The sequence below is a fragment of the Oncorhynchus mykiss genome, chromosome 5 (assembly GCF_057628025.1).
Source record: "Oncorhynchus mykiss isolate SJ-2025 chromosome 5, ASM5762802v1, whole genome shotgun sequence".
NCBI lineage: Eukaryota > Metazoa > Chordata > Actinopteri > Salmoniformes > Salmonidae > Oncorhynchus > Oncorhynchus mykiss.
In genome coordinates, this window is record NC_143026.1 from 14,869,865 (window position 1) to 14,887,154 (window position 17,290).

A 17,290-nucleotide genomic window follows, 5' to 3' on the forward strand; every position below is an offset into this window, starting at 1 on the left:
ATTCATAAAAATAGCCACCGGACAATTTACATATAGCCTCGTTATTGTTATTCTTATTGTGTTACTTTTATTATTGCTTTTTATTTTAGCCTACTTGGTAAATATTTTCTTCTTCTTGAACAGCACTGTTGGTTAAGGGCTTGTAAGTAAGCATTTCACGGTAAAGTCTACACTTGTATTCGGCGAACGTGGAAAATAAGTTAGATTTGATCTACAGGTCTGTGTCTGGCCTAAAGGGATACGATAGCAGAAAGACCAGCTTATTGACGTCAGCAGTAGCTGCTTGGTTGCTCTGGTCTGGTTAAGCAGGATCACAGTGACCAGTTTGGCTCCTCTAGGGAGTCTTTCCGGGAATCCTGGTCAGGGCCTAGACGGCTAATATCGTTGGGGCATAGAGAATGTGTTTGTATCTGTGGGACTATTAATAATATATGAACACTACTCTGCTTTTGAATTCGAAGAGAAAGGAAATACGGCAAATGTGTCAACATACAGTCCTAGTAGTTTTAATATTGGTAGAGCATGGTGTTCGCGCCGCCATACAGATGCTTTTATCCCAATGCAAATTATAGTCATGCGTGCATTTTTACGAATGGGTGGCCCCGAGAACCGAACCCACAACTCTGGTGGTGCAAGCACATGCTCTACCATACAGGACCACTAATTTTACTTAAATGAAAAACAAAATTAGCTTTTGAACAACCCTGAGAGGAAAACATGCAGCTTTCCATTTTACCGTAGAGTGTTTCCAGTACAGGATGATCTCAGGAATGTTATCAGCAGGGTGCAGCAGGTGGTAGTCTCTCCACTCGTTCCAGTCGATGGTCATCGTGCCGTTCTTGTCCATGCTGTTGACAGAGAAAACAGAAAAGACCAGAACCATTACAACATAGCTTTATACAGTGCCTCTTCTCTTTTGTTTCACCAGACCGTCTATGTGTGGGAGTGTGCCATAAGCTCACACATGCACAACTTTTTGATAAAATTATAAATGCTTTTAAATGCTGCTTTTTTACTTTCCAAATTTTGCCATGGGCATTTTCTATGTTGGGTTATGGGAATCTTTCAGTATTCGTCTTAATTTGGCCTTTTTACAAGCAATTAAAAGGGCTGCAAGTTTTTGCGGTGGCTTTCTTTGTAACAATTAAATCAAACTTCAAGATAGGGCAGAAACAAACAAACAGAGTCAAATATGAAGCGAAGACGACAATGTGCGTTTGTGAGGCAGGGCAAGCAGACGGAGATGATTCCATTACTTACTACATGATAGGGGCCCAGACAAGGCCCTTCCTTATTCTGAGACCAGCAAGAGGGCGAAAGAGAAGGGGAGAGAAAGGAGAGGGGAGGCACAGAAAGGGGGAGGGCAGGGACATGCACATAAACACACAATTAGAACTACAAAAGAACAAGAGGGGCTGTGGTGGTGATGTCATAACTAATGCCTGAGGAAGAATCTTTCAAATGGATGGAATAAAACCAAATACTCTTAGTGATTTCACAATATCCATATTGGACGTGGTGAAAAATGGTTTAATATGTAACATGCAAGTAAAATAGAGCTACTTCACAGTCAGAAGGACATAAACTTAGCGTCATCTCAACTAGAGTAAATCATTGTAGTTTCCTCCGCTTATCAATATGCCTTGCACATATTAAACGTGTGGGTCCTTAGAACTGTAAAAGGCAGGGTTCTCCCCAAAGAATTTAAGAGGGGCGCTGCACCACTATGTAAAAAAAGTAATATATACACAGTACCAGTTAAAAGTTTGGACACACTCATTCCAGGGTTTCTTTAAATTGTACTATTTTCTACATTGTAGAATAATAGTGAAGACATCAAAACTATGAAATAACAAATATGGAATCATGTAGTAATCAAAACAAAAGTGTTCAACAAATCAAAACATATTTTATGTGAGATTATTCAAAGTAGCCACCCTTTTCCTTGACAGCTTTGCACACTCTTGGCATTCTCTCAACCAGCTTCATGAGGTTGTCACCTGGAATGCATTTCAATTAACAGGTGTGCCTTGTTAAAAGTTCATTTGTGGAATTTCTTTCCTTCTTAATGCGTTTGAGCCAATAAGTTGTGTTGTGACAAGGTAGGGGTGGTATACAGAAGATAACCCTTTATGGTAAAAGACCAAGTCCATATTATGACAATAACAGCTCAAATAAGCAAAGAGAAACGACAGTCCAACATTACTTTAAGACATGAAGGTCAGTCAATGCGGTAAATTTCAAGAACTATTCAAGTTTCTTCAAGTGCAGTTGTCAAAAAACATCAAGCGCTATGATGAAATTGGCTCAAGAGGACCGCCACAGGAAAGAGAGAGACACCAGAGTTACCTCTGCTGCAGATGAGTTCATTAGAGTTACCAGCCTCAGAAATTGCAACCCAAATAAATGCTTCGCAGAGTTCAAGTAACAGACATCTCAACATTAACGGTTCAGAGGAGACTGCGTGAATTAGGCCTTCATGGTCAAATTGCTGCAAAGAAACCACTACCAAAGGACACCAATAATAAGAATAGACTTGCTTGGGCCAAGAAACATGAGAAATGGACATTAAACCGGTGGAAATCTAACCTTTGGTCTGATGAGTCCAAATGTGATATATTTGGTTCCAACCGCCGTGTCTTTGAGATACAGAGTAGGTGAACGGATGATTTCCGCATGTGTGGTTCCCACCGTGAAGCAATGAGGGGGTGTGATGGTGCTTTGCTGGTGTCACTGTCTGTGATTTATTTAGAATTCAAGTCACACTTAACCAGCATGGCTACCACAGCATTCTGCAGCAATACGCCATCCCATCTAGTTTTAGTTTAGTGGGACTATCATTTGTTTTTCAACAGGACAATGACCCAAAACACACCTCCAGGCTGTGTAAGGGCTATTTGACCAAGAAGGAGTGATGGAGTGCTGCATCAGATGACCTGCCCTCCCCAATCACCGACCTCAACCCAAATGAGATGGTTTGGGATGAGTTGAACCGCAGAGTGAAGGAAAAGCAGCCAACAAGTGCTCAGCATATGTAGCAACTCCTTCAAGACTGTTGGAAAAGTATTCCAGGTGAAGCTGGTCTGCAAAGCTGTCATCAAGGAAAATGGTGGCTACTTTGAAGAATCTAAAATATAAACAATTTGATTTGTTTAACTTCTTTGGGGTAGGGGGCAGTATTGGGTAGCTTGGATGAAAAACGTGCCCAAATTAAGCTGCCTGCTACTCAGCTGTAAAAGCTAGAATATGCATATAATTAGTACATTTGGATAGAAAACACTGAAGTTTTTAAAACTGTTTGAATGATGTCTGTGAGTATAACAGAACTCATATGGCAGGCAAAAAACATAGAAAATCCAACCAGGAAGTGGGAAATCTAAGGTTTGTAGTTTTTCAACTCAGCCCCCATTGAAGATACAGTGGGATATTAGTTATGTTCCACTTCCCAAGGCTTCCACTAGATGTCAACAGTATTTAGAACCTGTTTTGAGGAAACTACTCTTAAGGAGGGGCTCATAAGTGCTCTTTGGGTGAGTGGTCTAGCGCGCTCACGAGAAAGGTAGTTACATTCCACATCATTTGTACAGACAAAGGATAAAAAAAAAATCCACCTAAAACATTTTACTAGGCAAGTCAGTTAAGAACAAATTATTATTTACAACGACGGCCTGGGTTAACTGCCTGTTCAGGGGCAGAACGATAGATTTGTACCTTGTCAGCTCGGGGGTTTGAACTTGCAACCTTCCAGTTACTAGTCCAACGCTCTAACCACTAGGCTACCCTGAATTGTCCGGTTGGAACATTAATGACGTTGTATGTTAAAAACATCCTAAAGATTGATTTCATACTTAGTTTGGCATGTTTCTATGAGCTGTAACGGAACTTTTTGAACTTTTCGTCTGACGATCGGCGCGACCTGAACGCGCTTTTGGATTTGTTTACCAAATGCCCTAACAAAAGAAGATATTTAGACATAACTGATGGACATTATCGAACAAATCAAACATTTATGGTGGAACTGGGATTCCTGGGAGTGCATTCTGATGAAGATCAAAAGTAAGTGAATATTTAAAATGCTATTTCTGACTGGCTGCTTTGTTGTCTAAAGGCTGTACTCAGATTGCATGGTTTGCTTTCTCCGTAAAGTTTTTTTAAAATCTGAAACAGCGGTTGCATTAAGGAGAAGTTTATCTGAAGTTTCATGTATAATAGTCGTATCTTTATCAATGTTTATTATGAGTATTTCTGTAAATTGATGTGGCTCTCTGCACAATCACAGCATGTTTTAGAACTACTGAACGTAACGCGCCAATGTAAACTGATTTTTTTATATAAATATGAACTTTATCAAACAAAACATACATGTATTGTGTAACATGAAGTCCTATGAGTGTCATCTGATGAAGATCATCAAAGGTTAGGGATTCATTTTATCTTTATTTCTGCTTTTTGTGACTCCTCTCTTTGGCTGGAAAAATGGCTGTGTTTTTCTGCGGCTTGGTGGTGACCTAACATAATCGTTTGTGGTGCTTTCGCTGTAAATCCTTTTTGAAATCAGACACTGTGGCTGGATTAACGAGAACTTTATCTTTAAAATGGTGTAAAATACTTGTATGCTTGACGAATTTTAATTATGAGATTTTTGCTGTTTTGAATTAGGAGCCCTGCACTTTCACTGGCTGTTGCGGGGGGGGGTTCCGCTAACAGAACAGGTTAACACTCTTTTTGGTTATTACATGATTCCATATGTTATTATTTTATAGTTTTGACATCTTCACTATTATTCTACAAATGTAGAAAATTGTTTGTTTTTTTTTAAACTTGAATGAGTAGGCGTGTCCACATTTTTGACTGGTGCTGAATATATGGCAAAACATTTCTCTAGATTGCAGGAAATGGCAGCAACAGGTGTTCAAAAACGCAAAATCTACGAGTCCAAAGGCGGTAACTGCCCTCCTATGGGCCTCTCCTGCCGCCGTACTCAGCAGCACCACCTTGTTAAAAAATCCCGGGGAGAACCCTGAAAGTCCAAGCTTCAAAAAAGCCATCAGGGTAGACAGTATACAGTGCCTTGCGAAAGTATTCGGCCCCCTTGAACTTTGTGACCTTTTGCCACATTTCAGGCTTCAAACATAAAGATATAAAACTATTTTTTTGTGAAGAATCAACAACAAGTGGGACACAATCATGAAGTGGAACGACATTTATTGGATATTTCAAACTTTTTTAACAAATCAAAAACTGAAAAATTGGGCGTGCAAAATGATTCAGCCCCCTTAAGTTAATACTTTGTAGCGCCACCTTTTGCTGCGATTACAGCTGTAAGTCGCTTGGGGTATGTCTCTATCAGTTTTGCACATCGAGAGACTGACATTTTTTCCCATTCCTCTTTGCAAAACAGCTCGAGCTCAGTGAGGTTGGATGGAGAGCATTTGTGAACAGCAGTTTTCAGTTCTTTCCACAGATTCTCGATTGGATTCAGGTCTGGACTTTGACTTGGCCATTCTAACACCTGGATATGTTTATTTTTGAACCATTCCATTGTAGATTTTCTTTATGTTTTGGATCATTGTCTTGTTGGAAGACAAATCTCCGTCCCAGTCTCAGGTCTTTTGCAGACTCCATCAGGTTTTCTTCCAGAATGGTCCTGTATTTGGCTCCATCCATCTTCCCATCAATTAACCATCTTCCCTGTCCCTGCTGAAGAGAAGCAGGCCCAAACCATGATGCTGCCACCACCATGTTTGACAGTGGGGATGGTGTGTTCAGGGTGATGCGCTGTGTTGCTTTTACGCCAAACATAACGTTTTGCATTGTTGCCAAAAAGTTCAATTTTGGTTTCATCTGACCAGAGCACCTTCTTCCACATGTTTGGTGTGTCTCCCAGGTGGCTTGTGGCAAACTTTAAACGACACTTTTTATGGATATCTTTAAGAAATGGCTTTCTTCTTGCCACTCTTCCATAAAGGCCAGATTTGTGCAATATACGATTGATTGTTGTCCTATGGACAGAGTCTCCCACCTCAGCTGTAGATCTCTGCAGTTCTTCCAGAGTGATCATGAGCCTCTTGGCTGCATCTCTGATCAGTCTTCTCCTTGTATGAGCTGAAAGTTTAGAGGGACGGCCAGGTCTTGGTAGATTTGCAGTGGTCTGATACTCCTTCCATTTCAATATTATCGCTTGCACAGTGCTCCTTGGGATGTTTAAAGCTTGGGAAATATTTTTGTATCCAAATCCGGCTTTAAACTTCTTCACAACAGTATCTCGGACCTGCCTGGTGTGTTCCTTGTTCTTCATGATGCTCTCTGCGCTTTTAACGGACCTCTGAGACTATCACAGTGCAGGTGCATTTATACGGAGACTTGATTACACACAGGTGGATTGTATTTATCATCATTAGTCATTTAGGTCAACATTGGATCATTCAGAGATCCTCACTGAACTTCTGGAGAGAGTTTGCTGCACTGAAAGTAAAGGGGCTGAATAATTTTGCACGCCCAATTTTTCAGTTTTTGATTTGTTAAAAAAGTTTGAAATATCCAATAAATGTCGTTCCACTTCATGATTGTGTCCCACTTGTTGTTGATTCTTCACAAAAAAAATACAGTTTTATATCTTTATGTTTGAAGCCTGAAATGTGGCAAAAGGTCACAAAGTTCAAGGGGGCCGAATACTTTCGCAAGGCACTGTAGGACTGGAGTGGCAACTCTGACCAGGATTAACAGGCGGTATCCCAGAGTAATCGAGGGAAACACCAATACTTCTGTGGAATGTTCTGGTGGACTCGGGTTACCCAGTCGACCCAGGCAGTGGTAAATGGACGACACTGACTGCAACCAGTCAGCCATTCGGGAATTAAAGATGAAATAGAGAAATGGGGAGAGAGAGAGGATTTCTCCCCAGAGGATCTTCAACCGAAGATTACACAATACAACATCAATAGTGTTGAACCTGCATACATGATATGTACTATTATTACTACTGAAATTGACTGTATTTCATTATCCTCATTGCTTTGGCAATATCTACAAATTGTATTTCACGTCAATAAAGCAATCTGAATTTGAGAGGAGAGAGAAGTAGAGACAGTCAGAGACTAAATGTATGCTGGACACTACGAGCCATTAGTTTAGACAGGAGTGTTGGTGAGACGGGAGACTCGTCAGCCCAGGTTGACAGCCTCACCTTTTGAGGATCTTCTCAGCCTGCTGCTCAGAGATGTTAACCCCCAGGTCTCGAAGGGACTGCATGATTTCCTGCGAGTCAATGTGACCTGTGGGGCAAAAGAGTAAACATCAACATCGACCACTTGCAATGTGTTGAATTATGATGATATCATCTCATTGACTGGATATTATATCACTACGCTTTTAATACCAGCATATAGAATAGTACATCAAATGTAATAAACCTAAATGCAGAATTTCCTCAGTTGCAGTATGTCATTATGTATGCACAGCTTAACCCAATGCATCATTTTCCCCCCAACTGCCCAAGTGATTAGTACGTTATAGCACTTTGAAGGCTAAACAGTGGTTTAAGTGTAACTGGTAGTGATACAAATAAACACAGGCAGTGATTGTGTGGCTCCAGCCTGTGTTCCTTCGTACCATCGTTCTTCTTGTCCAGGCTCTTGAAGACCAGCCGAAGCTTCTTCTCGTGATCTCTCAGGTAGTGGACAAACTCCTCAAAATCCAGCTGGCCATCCAGGTCCTTGTCTCCCGCTTTCACTATTTTCTGTCAGATGAGAAAGAGACATTTTACATTTAGATAAGGATTAAATATCAACTTACATACAGGTTGAAGACAAGACAGGTGAGTCAAGGACTATTAAAAAAAACAAAAATATGGAGATTTCTCGAGGCAAGGGGAAATTATAGCCTAAATGTAGTTAAAACTATGACAAAGGTGAGCCACGAGAAAGAGATGGACCGAGTGATTCGAGGACAGGCGTGTAGGTCAGTGAGAGGAAGGTAACAGCCACAAGCCATCTGGGTCTTGTTTGCTCCAGAGTGGTCATATAGTGGGCATCACCTGATCCATTAGTGTGGAGTATTTACACCATCACAGCCACATTAAACTCTAACTCAAGCCTGGCGGAAAGAGCACCCAGGCTGCCTGAGCCATCGAGCTGAAGGCGTTGAGAAATGCATGTGGAGCCGAGTGCATTTCAGTCATTAACCCCTACCCCAATGGGCTCTGAGCCAAGGAAGAGCCTTTATTGAGAAGGCGGAGCTAGGCCTGGGAGTTCTTCTCAGCGATTTACAGTCAATCTTGACTCACACTTATGAACTTTGGGTGAGGAGTTTGTGTGTCTGTCTGGGCCAGCTGAATCTACGAGGACTGACTCACATGGTTGTGTGTGCATTTCCATGACTGTAGGGGTGTGTGTATGGTTCTGTGCGTTTCCAAAAAATATCTGAACTACTGACCTTTGGGGGCCATGTTTAGGGGACAGGTGAAAGAATAACCCTGTTACCTTAGTGTAACTCCTTATGTTAAACTTTTAGATTATCACATCAGGTTTATAGAGTAGATGGCCTAAATACAGGTCCAATATATCTATATATTCTAGGACTATTGTGTTTCTAACAGTCCAGCACCTTTTTAACTCCTACCTAGCCTCTGCCGTGTCCCCAACCACCAGATGCATCCGGTTTTCAGGGGAAATAGAAAGAGAGCCTGTGATGAGACTTCCTCTTTTAAACGTTAACAAGGCGACACTCCATCTCAAATCCTCCTCCACATTTACTGGATTGGTTGAACAATGCAGAAGAGAATCTCCAAACAGACCAGTATGTTTTGTTTTTTGTCCTAGCACTACACAGCTGATTCAAATAACCAACTCATCAAGCTTTGATTATTTGAATCAGCTGTGTAGTGCTAGAGCAAAAAACAAAACTTGCAGCATGAGAGGGGGTCCCAGTACCGACTTTGGGAAACCCATTCCTCCATACAGAAACTTTCCAGATCCTTGATATCCTTAGTCTGCGCTTATGGACTGTCCTCTTCATTTCAAATCACTGGTTTTTAGTGGGGTTCAAGTCTGGAGACAGATGGGCATTGCAAAATCTTGATTTTGTGGTCAATTAAGCATTTCTTTGTGGATTTTGGTGTGTGCTTGGAGAAGAAAGATAAGGCTAGAAGATCAATTTGCTGCCAAGTTTAAGCATCCTGGCAGAGGTAACCAGGTTTTTGGCTAAAATGTCCTGGTACTGGGTAATGTTCATGATGCCGTTGATCTTAACAAGGACGCAAAATAGTCAATCTTCCAGCAAGACAATAACCCCAAGCACCAATCAAAATCCACAAAAACAAGCTTAATTGACCACAAAAATCTACATTTTCAATGGCCATATTAGTCTCTGGACTTGAACCCCATTGAACTTGTAACCTGTGGTTTGATTTGAAGAGGACAGTCCATAAGAACAAACAAACGATGAAGGATCTGAAAATATTCAGTATGGAGGAATGGTCTAAGATCCCTCCCAATGTGTTCTCCAATCTCAAAACATTTTTTATCATCTTTATTAAATGGTGACAATTTTGGACCAGACTATTTTTAGAACATTAGGTTTTATACTGTATTGAACAGTCTGTTGTTGGTAGCAAAAAGGCATCAGAGTGAATTATAGTGCCAAGTGGAACTTGACTGCCATAAACTAAATCGAGTGACAGCAATTTGTGTATAGTATTATATAGCGATACTTTGAGAATAAAAAAATTATAATAACCAGGGTCAGTCAGTAGACCCAGGAAACTAAGCTAATATGGGTGTTTGCGAACTCAGTCCTTTAAACAATGGTTTGTTTGCCCTCGAAAAGAAGGAGACAGCTTTGACTGAACATCAGATAAAACTCAACCATGTGAACTAGCTGGCCATTTCTGCAAGCTGAAACCTAAAAACAGACCAGGAGCAATTGACCAAAGTTAAGGATAAAACTGGACAGATGCCCACTAGTTTGTTTATAAAATAGTGAGTTTTCCAGATAATAGTCTTATTGAGGAAGTACAGAATTTCTGGGCAATAACAGAAATGAGTTCAAAGTCCAGTCTTAAGAACTATAGCGCCATTTTCTCACTCATCCCTTAGAATACATTTAAGTTAAGTTATTTTGACAACAAGCAAATATCAACCAAAGCATTAGCCTACATTCTAATAATTTTTGACGTCACTAATCTGGGCTTTCTTAGATTTCTAGACATTTCTAGACTCTTCGTTCCACAGGAAGCGTCTGAGCCTTCTTTGAAGGATACCTGCCAAACCACTGACTTTAACTGAATAATCTAAAGAACCAGTTCAGACTCAGAGTCAAGTATAGTCTAGCGTCGGCTCCCAGGCTTCACTCACATACAGAAGGGGAGGTCAAAGCCTGTGGCAGAGGCTAAATGAAGTCTGATTACATAGCCACTGGATAGAGTTTGGAAGAACATGAATTAAAGACAAACTCATGGTTATGAAATGAATTGTCTGAAATATTTTGTTAGCATAAATCATTAAGGCCATATTTGACCCCTATGAAAAAGTAAATGACAAAATAAGGACAGTGCATGAAGCACATTAAAAAGCTAGGTCCCAGGGGGTTCAAAGGACAATGCCTTGCTGACAGATTATATATAACAAGAGTTCATTCAAATTCGTATGAATTTACAATAATTTCCAAGTTATTACTCAGAGGCAGAGAGCCTGTCTACAGACTGGCCACTCACACAATCAATCACAAAGCGCATTCTACAGCTGTAGGGCTGTCTGCCAGTCTTGCCATATGAATGAAAGTGCTGAATGAAATACCGAAATGCCAACTGGAATGCATTCAAGTGTTATTGCTATGATCACATAAACAGAATTATACAGCTATAAAAAGATTCCAGATTTAAAAACGGCATATCTACCTTCCGCCAGTTTCGATATGTAGAAAATTCCTGAGAAGGAAGAAATATGCTCAGTTTGAAGAGAGACTTGAGTTCAGCTGGTAGTCCATTTGATTCAAAATACTCAAATTCAGTGTGTTGTGAGTTTGGAAAGGGCACACACAGGCACACGCACAACATGCTTCTCTTAGGTAAGTGTAAAACACAAATAAATAAGTTACATAGAAAAAGAAAAAAAAAGTTTGCCCACTCTGCAGTGCAAAGCTAAAATGCTGGTAGGTAGAAGACAGATATGGGATAAAAGGACTCAAAAAAGGTTCCTCCCACAGAGACTGGTAGGACCAAGGAGCAATCTCATTGGATGCCACAACATCCCGCCCTCTTACTATCTTTACACCACAGGCTGTCAATATTTCAAGAGAACCAAACAAGACTGCAGTCCGACAAAGGAGCCCTCCCATTTAGCCCCCAACAAATGGCCCCTTCATGAAAAAAATGACTTGTGCACTTGAATGAAATTAAGGAACCAGAGGTGAACTTTCCAGAAAACCCTTTAAAGCTCCTCTTTCTTTCAGTACAAATGCTTCTTATGTGTAATTAATTACAACGGCTTAAATACACAAGTCACAGCCTACCGTACTGGAATGTGACCAACTGTGGCAATATTAGGCATCTTCCTCTTCCTTACACAGAGGAAATCATGAGATCATCAGCATTACAAGGAATCAGATCTTGGGACCGAAACTGTGGTGCACTGTATGATCAACACCTTTAACTGGGTTATTACAGATAAGTGTTACCCAACCCATTATATCAAGGGGGATTTGATATTTAAACTAGCTGAAGTTGGACATTGATGACCATCTCCTACAGTTCAAGGACATGCACAAAATCTGTGTTTCACTAAAGTGCAGTTGTAATTGTGGGGCAACTTTGAAATGTCTAACATCTTCCTTTCAAGAAATGTAACAATTTTTATGTCTAACAAGATGGCTAATACACTAGATATTAGTCATCTTGTTAGAAAAGGAAAATGGCACACTGATGTGCTCAGGAACTTTGGCGACACAGCATTGATGACAAATTGTATGAGACTGACTGCAGTAGACCATCACAGCTAATACGCTACCACTACGCTAATACGCTACCACTAACCCAAGGAGTACTAGCAAAGCACAAATGCTAACCCAAAGTGTAGTCAAGAGGGATTACATTTGACATTTTAGTCATTTAGCAGACGCCCTTATCTAGAGCGACTTACAGGAGCAATTAGTGTTAAGTGCCTTGTGCATTGACAGTTTTCACCTAGTCGGCTCGGGGATTCAAACCAGTGACTTTTCGATTACTGGCCCAATGCTCTTAACCACTAGGCTACCTGCCTCCCAAGGGATGAGGCTGGTGGATTTATTAAGTTTAGCCTATTTGAACTTAGTAGCTTACTCTTGAAATGTATACAGGTAGGCTTACAAATGGGCCCTTTAAGTAGAAAACTTAAGTAAAAAGCAGCATGAAACTTCCCCTTCTGAAGAAAGAACATGTACCTGTAGAATTAGGACTAAACGAGAGGTTACCACCATTCCAGACTGTATTGTGTGTCAGTAATAGAGATCACCATTGACGTAATAGTCTGCTCCAGTAAAGTGTCTTCTGTCAACGATAGAGGTGGTGAGAGTGAGGAGTGATTCAATTACAGGCACAGGAGATTGGAGAGTCCCAGAGACTGCCGGGTGCCTGACTGCAGCAAGCTTGTAAAACCCACACACTTGTCCACTGCCTGCTAGAGGAACCACCTATCCCACTGAAGGGGTGGGGGTGGGCGCAGGGGAGTCAGAAGGGGGCATTTTCAGCCAAGCAACTCTTGGGTGACCGCCAGGTACCTAGCTCTCGGACTTCCCATTTCACTTGCCAGCTATTTCTGGGTGAGTCACTTGGCTGGGGTCCAAGGGTAAAGGAAGAATGGCCGCTGACGAGAGGGGTCTTGGTATGGGGGGGGTCTGTGTGTGTAGGTAGGTCAAATCCACTGTTCAAAATAACGTACGCACATCCAGGAGCTGTTACACGTGCAGGCAAGGATAATACCTGTACAGAGTTTAGATGCTGCTAGATCCTGCTTTAGATCCTAAAACATAGTAGATTGCTCCTAGATTCTAAAACCTAGTCATCCCTTTAGAGTTCGGCTATAGACATTTACAAACAAACGTCTGGTCAAAGTCATTACGGCCATTAGGCCGTCAATGATTTGTAGGGTAAAACATTCAGTCCCTTTTACTCTGCTTTGTCCAGAATTCACGTGGCTGAGATGTAATGCACCCTTTACACATAACACGCTTATTCAAAACCAGCCAAGTTGATTGGGTTAATACATTTAAAAATGTTGCTACAATGAAAATATTAAAATGCAACATGAGCAGCTTTAATATTGCAATTGAAAAATGAATTAGGCCCTAATCTATGGATTTCACATGACTGGGAATACAGATATGCATATTGGTCACAGATAAATAAAAAAAAAATAGGTGCATGGATCAGAAAACCAGTCAGTATCTGGTGTGACGCATCGTGTTGATTAGGCTGTTTATTGTGGCCTGTGGAATGTTGTCCCACTTCAATGGCTGTGCGAAGTTGCTGGATATTGGCAGGAATTGGGACACGCTGTTGTACACATCAATCCAGGGCATCCCAAACATGCTCAATTGGTGGCATGTCTAGTGAGTATGCAGGCCATGGAAGAACTGGGACATTTTCAGCTTCCACAAACCTTGTGTATAGATCCTTGCAACATGGGGCCATGCATTATCATGCTAAAACATGAGGAAGGCGGCAGATGAATGGCACGACAATGGGCCTCAGGATCTCGTCACGGTATCTCTTTGCATTCAAATTGCCATCAATAAAAAGCAATTGCGTTTGTGTCCGTAGCTTATGCCTGCCCGTACTATAACGCCACCATGGGGCACTCTGTTCACAACATTGACATCAACAAACCACTCGCCCACACAACGCCCACACAATCTACCCGTTAACAGTTGAAACCAGGATTCATCCGTGAAGAGCACACTTCTCCAGCGTGCCAATGGCCATCAAAGGTAAACATGTGCCCACTGAACTCGGTTAGACGCCGAACTGCAGTCAGGTCAAGAAGCTGGTGAGGACGACAAGCACTCAGATGAGTTCCATGAGAAGGTTTCTGACAGTTTGTGCAGATATTCTTTGTTTGTGCAAACCCATACTTTCATCAGCTGTCCGGGTGGCCGGTGTCAGATGATCCTGCAGGTGAAGAAGCCAGATGTGGAGGTCCTTGGCTGGCAAGGTTACACGTGGTCTGCGGTTGGACGTACAGCCAAATTCTCTAAAATTACATGGCAGGTATGGCTGGGCGATATGGCAAAAACATAATTAAAAAATAAATTTACAGTATTTTATGTTTTGGAATAAGTTCTACAATTGTTTTATGAGTAGTGTGTGCCCCTTGGGTGGCAACACACATTCTAATTGACTTCAATGGGTCTTTCTCCATTCTGATTGTTTTATACTGTTAAATTCAACTTCAACCCAAATATTTTCAGCATTTTCAATTTTGCATTTCCCGCACTCATTTAAGATCATTTTTACACTGCTACATAGGGGTGCACGATATGGTCACACAATCTAGGCCTTGTTTTACCAAATGTGGCAATTGCGATTTGACTTGCAATTTACAGCAAAACACTTCGGCGAACTGTTGGAATAATGGAAATAAAAGTATTATTCTAATTATATAGTTTGAATAAAATAGTGGGCACTTTCAATACAGTGTGGATGGACATGACAATGACTGAAAATGCCAGGGAGGAGTTATTGTGACAGGGTAGGAACCAAAGTTTTGATAAGTGTTTCCTAGGGCACCCTATAATCTTTGGCTACACGGACTGTTTTCTCAGCTACTTCATGTAGCAACGTTCATGCTTTGCGTATTCCTTTTTAATTTAGAAGATACTGTTATACCAACATGCTGATTGAGGTCTACACTGTCACTGGTATTATCAGGATGTATAGCTAATTAAGTTTGCTCAGATTCAGTACATTTATTAGATAGCTAGTATGCCAGCTAACTAACGATTAGCATTTGCGACTAACAAGACTTAGGCCCAACTTGATAAGAAAAAAAACAACTAGCTTAAGCTGTTTGCAGATGTAAGAAACAAATTAAGTGTAATTATAGAACGCTAGGGGATTTATATTAAAACGGAAGTGTCTTGTGCTCGAGCAACAACAAAATGTGCCCATTGAGTGACAGGGGGCGGGGATAGGTCTGTGTGGAAAGCAGCATGGAGTGAGTGAGAGATGACGCAAGTCGCTAACTATAAAAATGGGATGTTACACACGGAGTATTACATTTAACAAACCAAACACTCAAATACCGTTTTCGAAGGTAAAGTAAAAACCCCAACCGGTCTGCCAATACCAGTATTACCATCAATATCATTTTTTTGTCAAATACGGTATACCGCCAAGCCCTCGTTGGAGGGGGCTTATGGTCGAGAAATTAACATAAAATTCTCTGGCAACAGCTCTAGTGGACATTCCTGCAGTCAGTATGCCAATTGCACACTCCCTCAAAACGTGACACATCTGTGGCATTGTGTTGTGTGACAAAACCGCACATTTTAGAGTGGCCTTTTATTGTCCCCCGGCACAAGGTGCACCTGTGTAATGATTATGCTGTTTATTTAGCTTCTTGATATGCCACACCTTTCAGGTGAATGGATTATCTTGGCAAAGGAGAAATTTTCACGAACAGAGATGTAAACAAATTTGTGCAAAATAAGCTTTTTTTGCGCGCACCCCACTAACTAGCTAGCAATTTCACATCGGTTACACCAGCCTAATCTCGGGAGTTGATAGGCTTGAAGTCATAAACAGCTCAATGCTTGAAGCACAGCGAAGAGCTGCTGGCAAAACGCACAAAAGTGCTGTTTGAATGAATGCTTACGAGCCTGCTGGTGCCTACCATCGCTCAGTCAGACTGCTCTATCAAATCATAGACTTAATTATAACATAATAACACACAGAAATACAAGCCGTAGGTCATTAATATGGTCGAATCCAGAAACTATCATCTCGAAAACAAGACGTTTATTCTTTCAGTGAAATACGGAACCGTTCCGTATTTTATCTAACGGGTGGCATCCATAAGTCTAAATATTCCTGTTACATTGCACAATGCAATGTAGGCGAATTAGGCGGCCCAAACTGTTGCATATACACTGACTCTGCGTGCAATGAATGCAAGAGAAGTGACACAATTTCACCTGGTTAATATTGCCTGCTAACCTGGATTTCTTTTAGCAAAATATGCAGGTTTAAAAATATATACTTCTGTGTATTGATTTTAAGAAAGGCATCGATGTTTATGGTTAGGTACAGTCGTGCAACGATTGTGCTTTTTTCGCAAATGCGCTTTTGTTAAATCATCCCCCGTTTGGCGAAGTTGGCTGTCTTTGTTCGCAACGAGCCAGGTTAGCAGGCAATATTAACTAAATATGCAGGTTTAAAAATAAATACTTGTGTATTGATTTTAAGAAAGGCATTGATGTTTAGGTACACGTTGGAGCAACGACAGTCCTTTTTCGCGAATGCGCACCGCATCGTTTATATGCAACGCAGGACACGCTAGATAAACTAGTAATATCATCAACCATGTGTAGTTAACTAGTGATTATGATTGATTGTTTTTTTATATGATAAGTTTAATGCTAGCTAGCAACTTACCTTGGCTTCTTACTGCATTCGCGTAACAGGCAGGCTCCTCGTGGAGTGCAATGTAAGGCAGGTGGTTAGAGCGTTGGACTAGTTAACCGTAAGGTTGCAAAATTGAATCCCCGAGCTGACAAGGTAAAAATCTGTCGTTCTGCCCCTAAACACGGCAGTTAACCCACCATTCCTAGGCCGTCATTGAAAATAAGAATGTGTTCTTAACTGAATTGCCTAGTTAAATAAAGGTGTGTGTATGTATATATATATATATATATATATATATATATAATTTTTTTTTATTTTTTAAAATCGGCCAAATTGGTGACCAAAAATACAGATATCCGATTGTTATGAGAACTTGATATCGGCCCTAATTAATCGGCCATTCCGAATAATCGGTCGACCTCTAGTGTGTGTCTATATGGAAAAATACTAGTTAAACATTTCTGACCAATCGATTGGTCGAAGGAACACACGACTTTCGGTCAACAAAGATTTTTTTTTCTTCCCGGGGACAGCTCTACCACTAGTTACCACAGCTTTGTCTTAATTGAAGGTTAGGCATAAAGTTAGAGGGTGGATAAGGTAGGGTCAAGGTTAGGTTTAAACTCACATTTATTTATTTTTAATTACATTTTGTAGTATCCAATTATTTGTAGTTACTATCTTGTCTCATCGCTA

The 17,290-nt window shown here is 40.8% G+C and overlaps 1 protein-coding gene across 4 annotated transcripts in view; it reads right to left on the minus strand.

Annotated features, from left to right (window-relative positions):
- slc25a25b (solute carrier family 25 member 25b) overlaps window positions 1–17,290 on the minus strand; it is a 48,104-nt gene that overhangs the window by 12,195 nt on the left and 18,619 nt on the right. The window contains exons 1-5 of one of the 4 annotated variants that reach the window (XM_021601814.3): window positions 10,895–11,182; window positions 7,612–7,738; window positions 7,187–7,274; window positions 1,261–1,296; window positions 737–848 (exon numbers count right to left, since the gene is read on the minus strand). In XM_021601814.3, the coding sequence (XP_021457489.1) occupies window positions 737–848; window positions 1,261–1,296; window positions 7,187–7,274; window positions 7,612–7,738; window positions 10,895–11,053 (522 nt within the window). In that variant the 5' untranslated portion in view covers window positions 11,054–11,182. Of the gene's footprint in view, window positions 1–736; window positions 849–1,260; window positions 1,297–7,186; window positions 7,275–7,611; window positions 7,739–10,894; window positions 11,461–17,290 lie in introns of those variants that run through there. The other 3 variants (XM_021601810.3, XM_021601815.3, XM_021601812.3) reach the window with 3 other exon arrangements.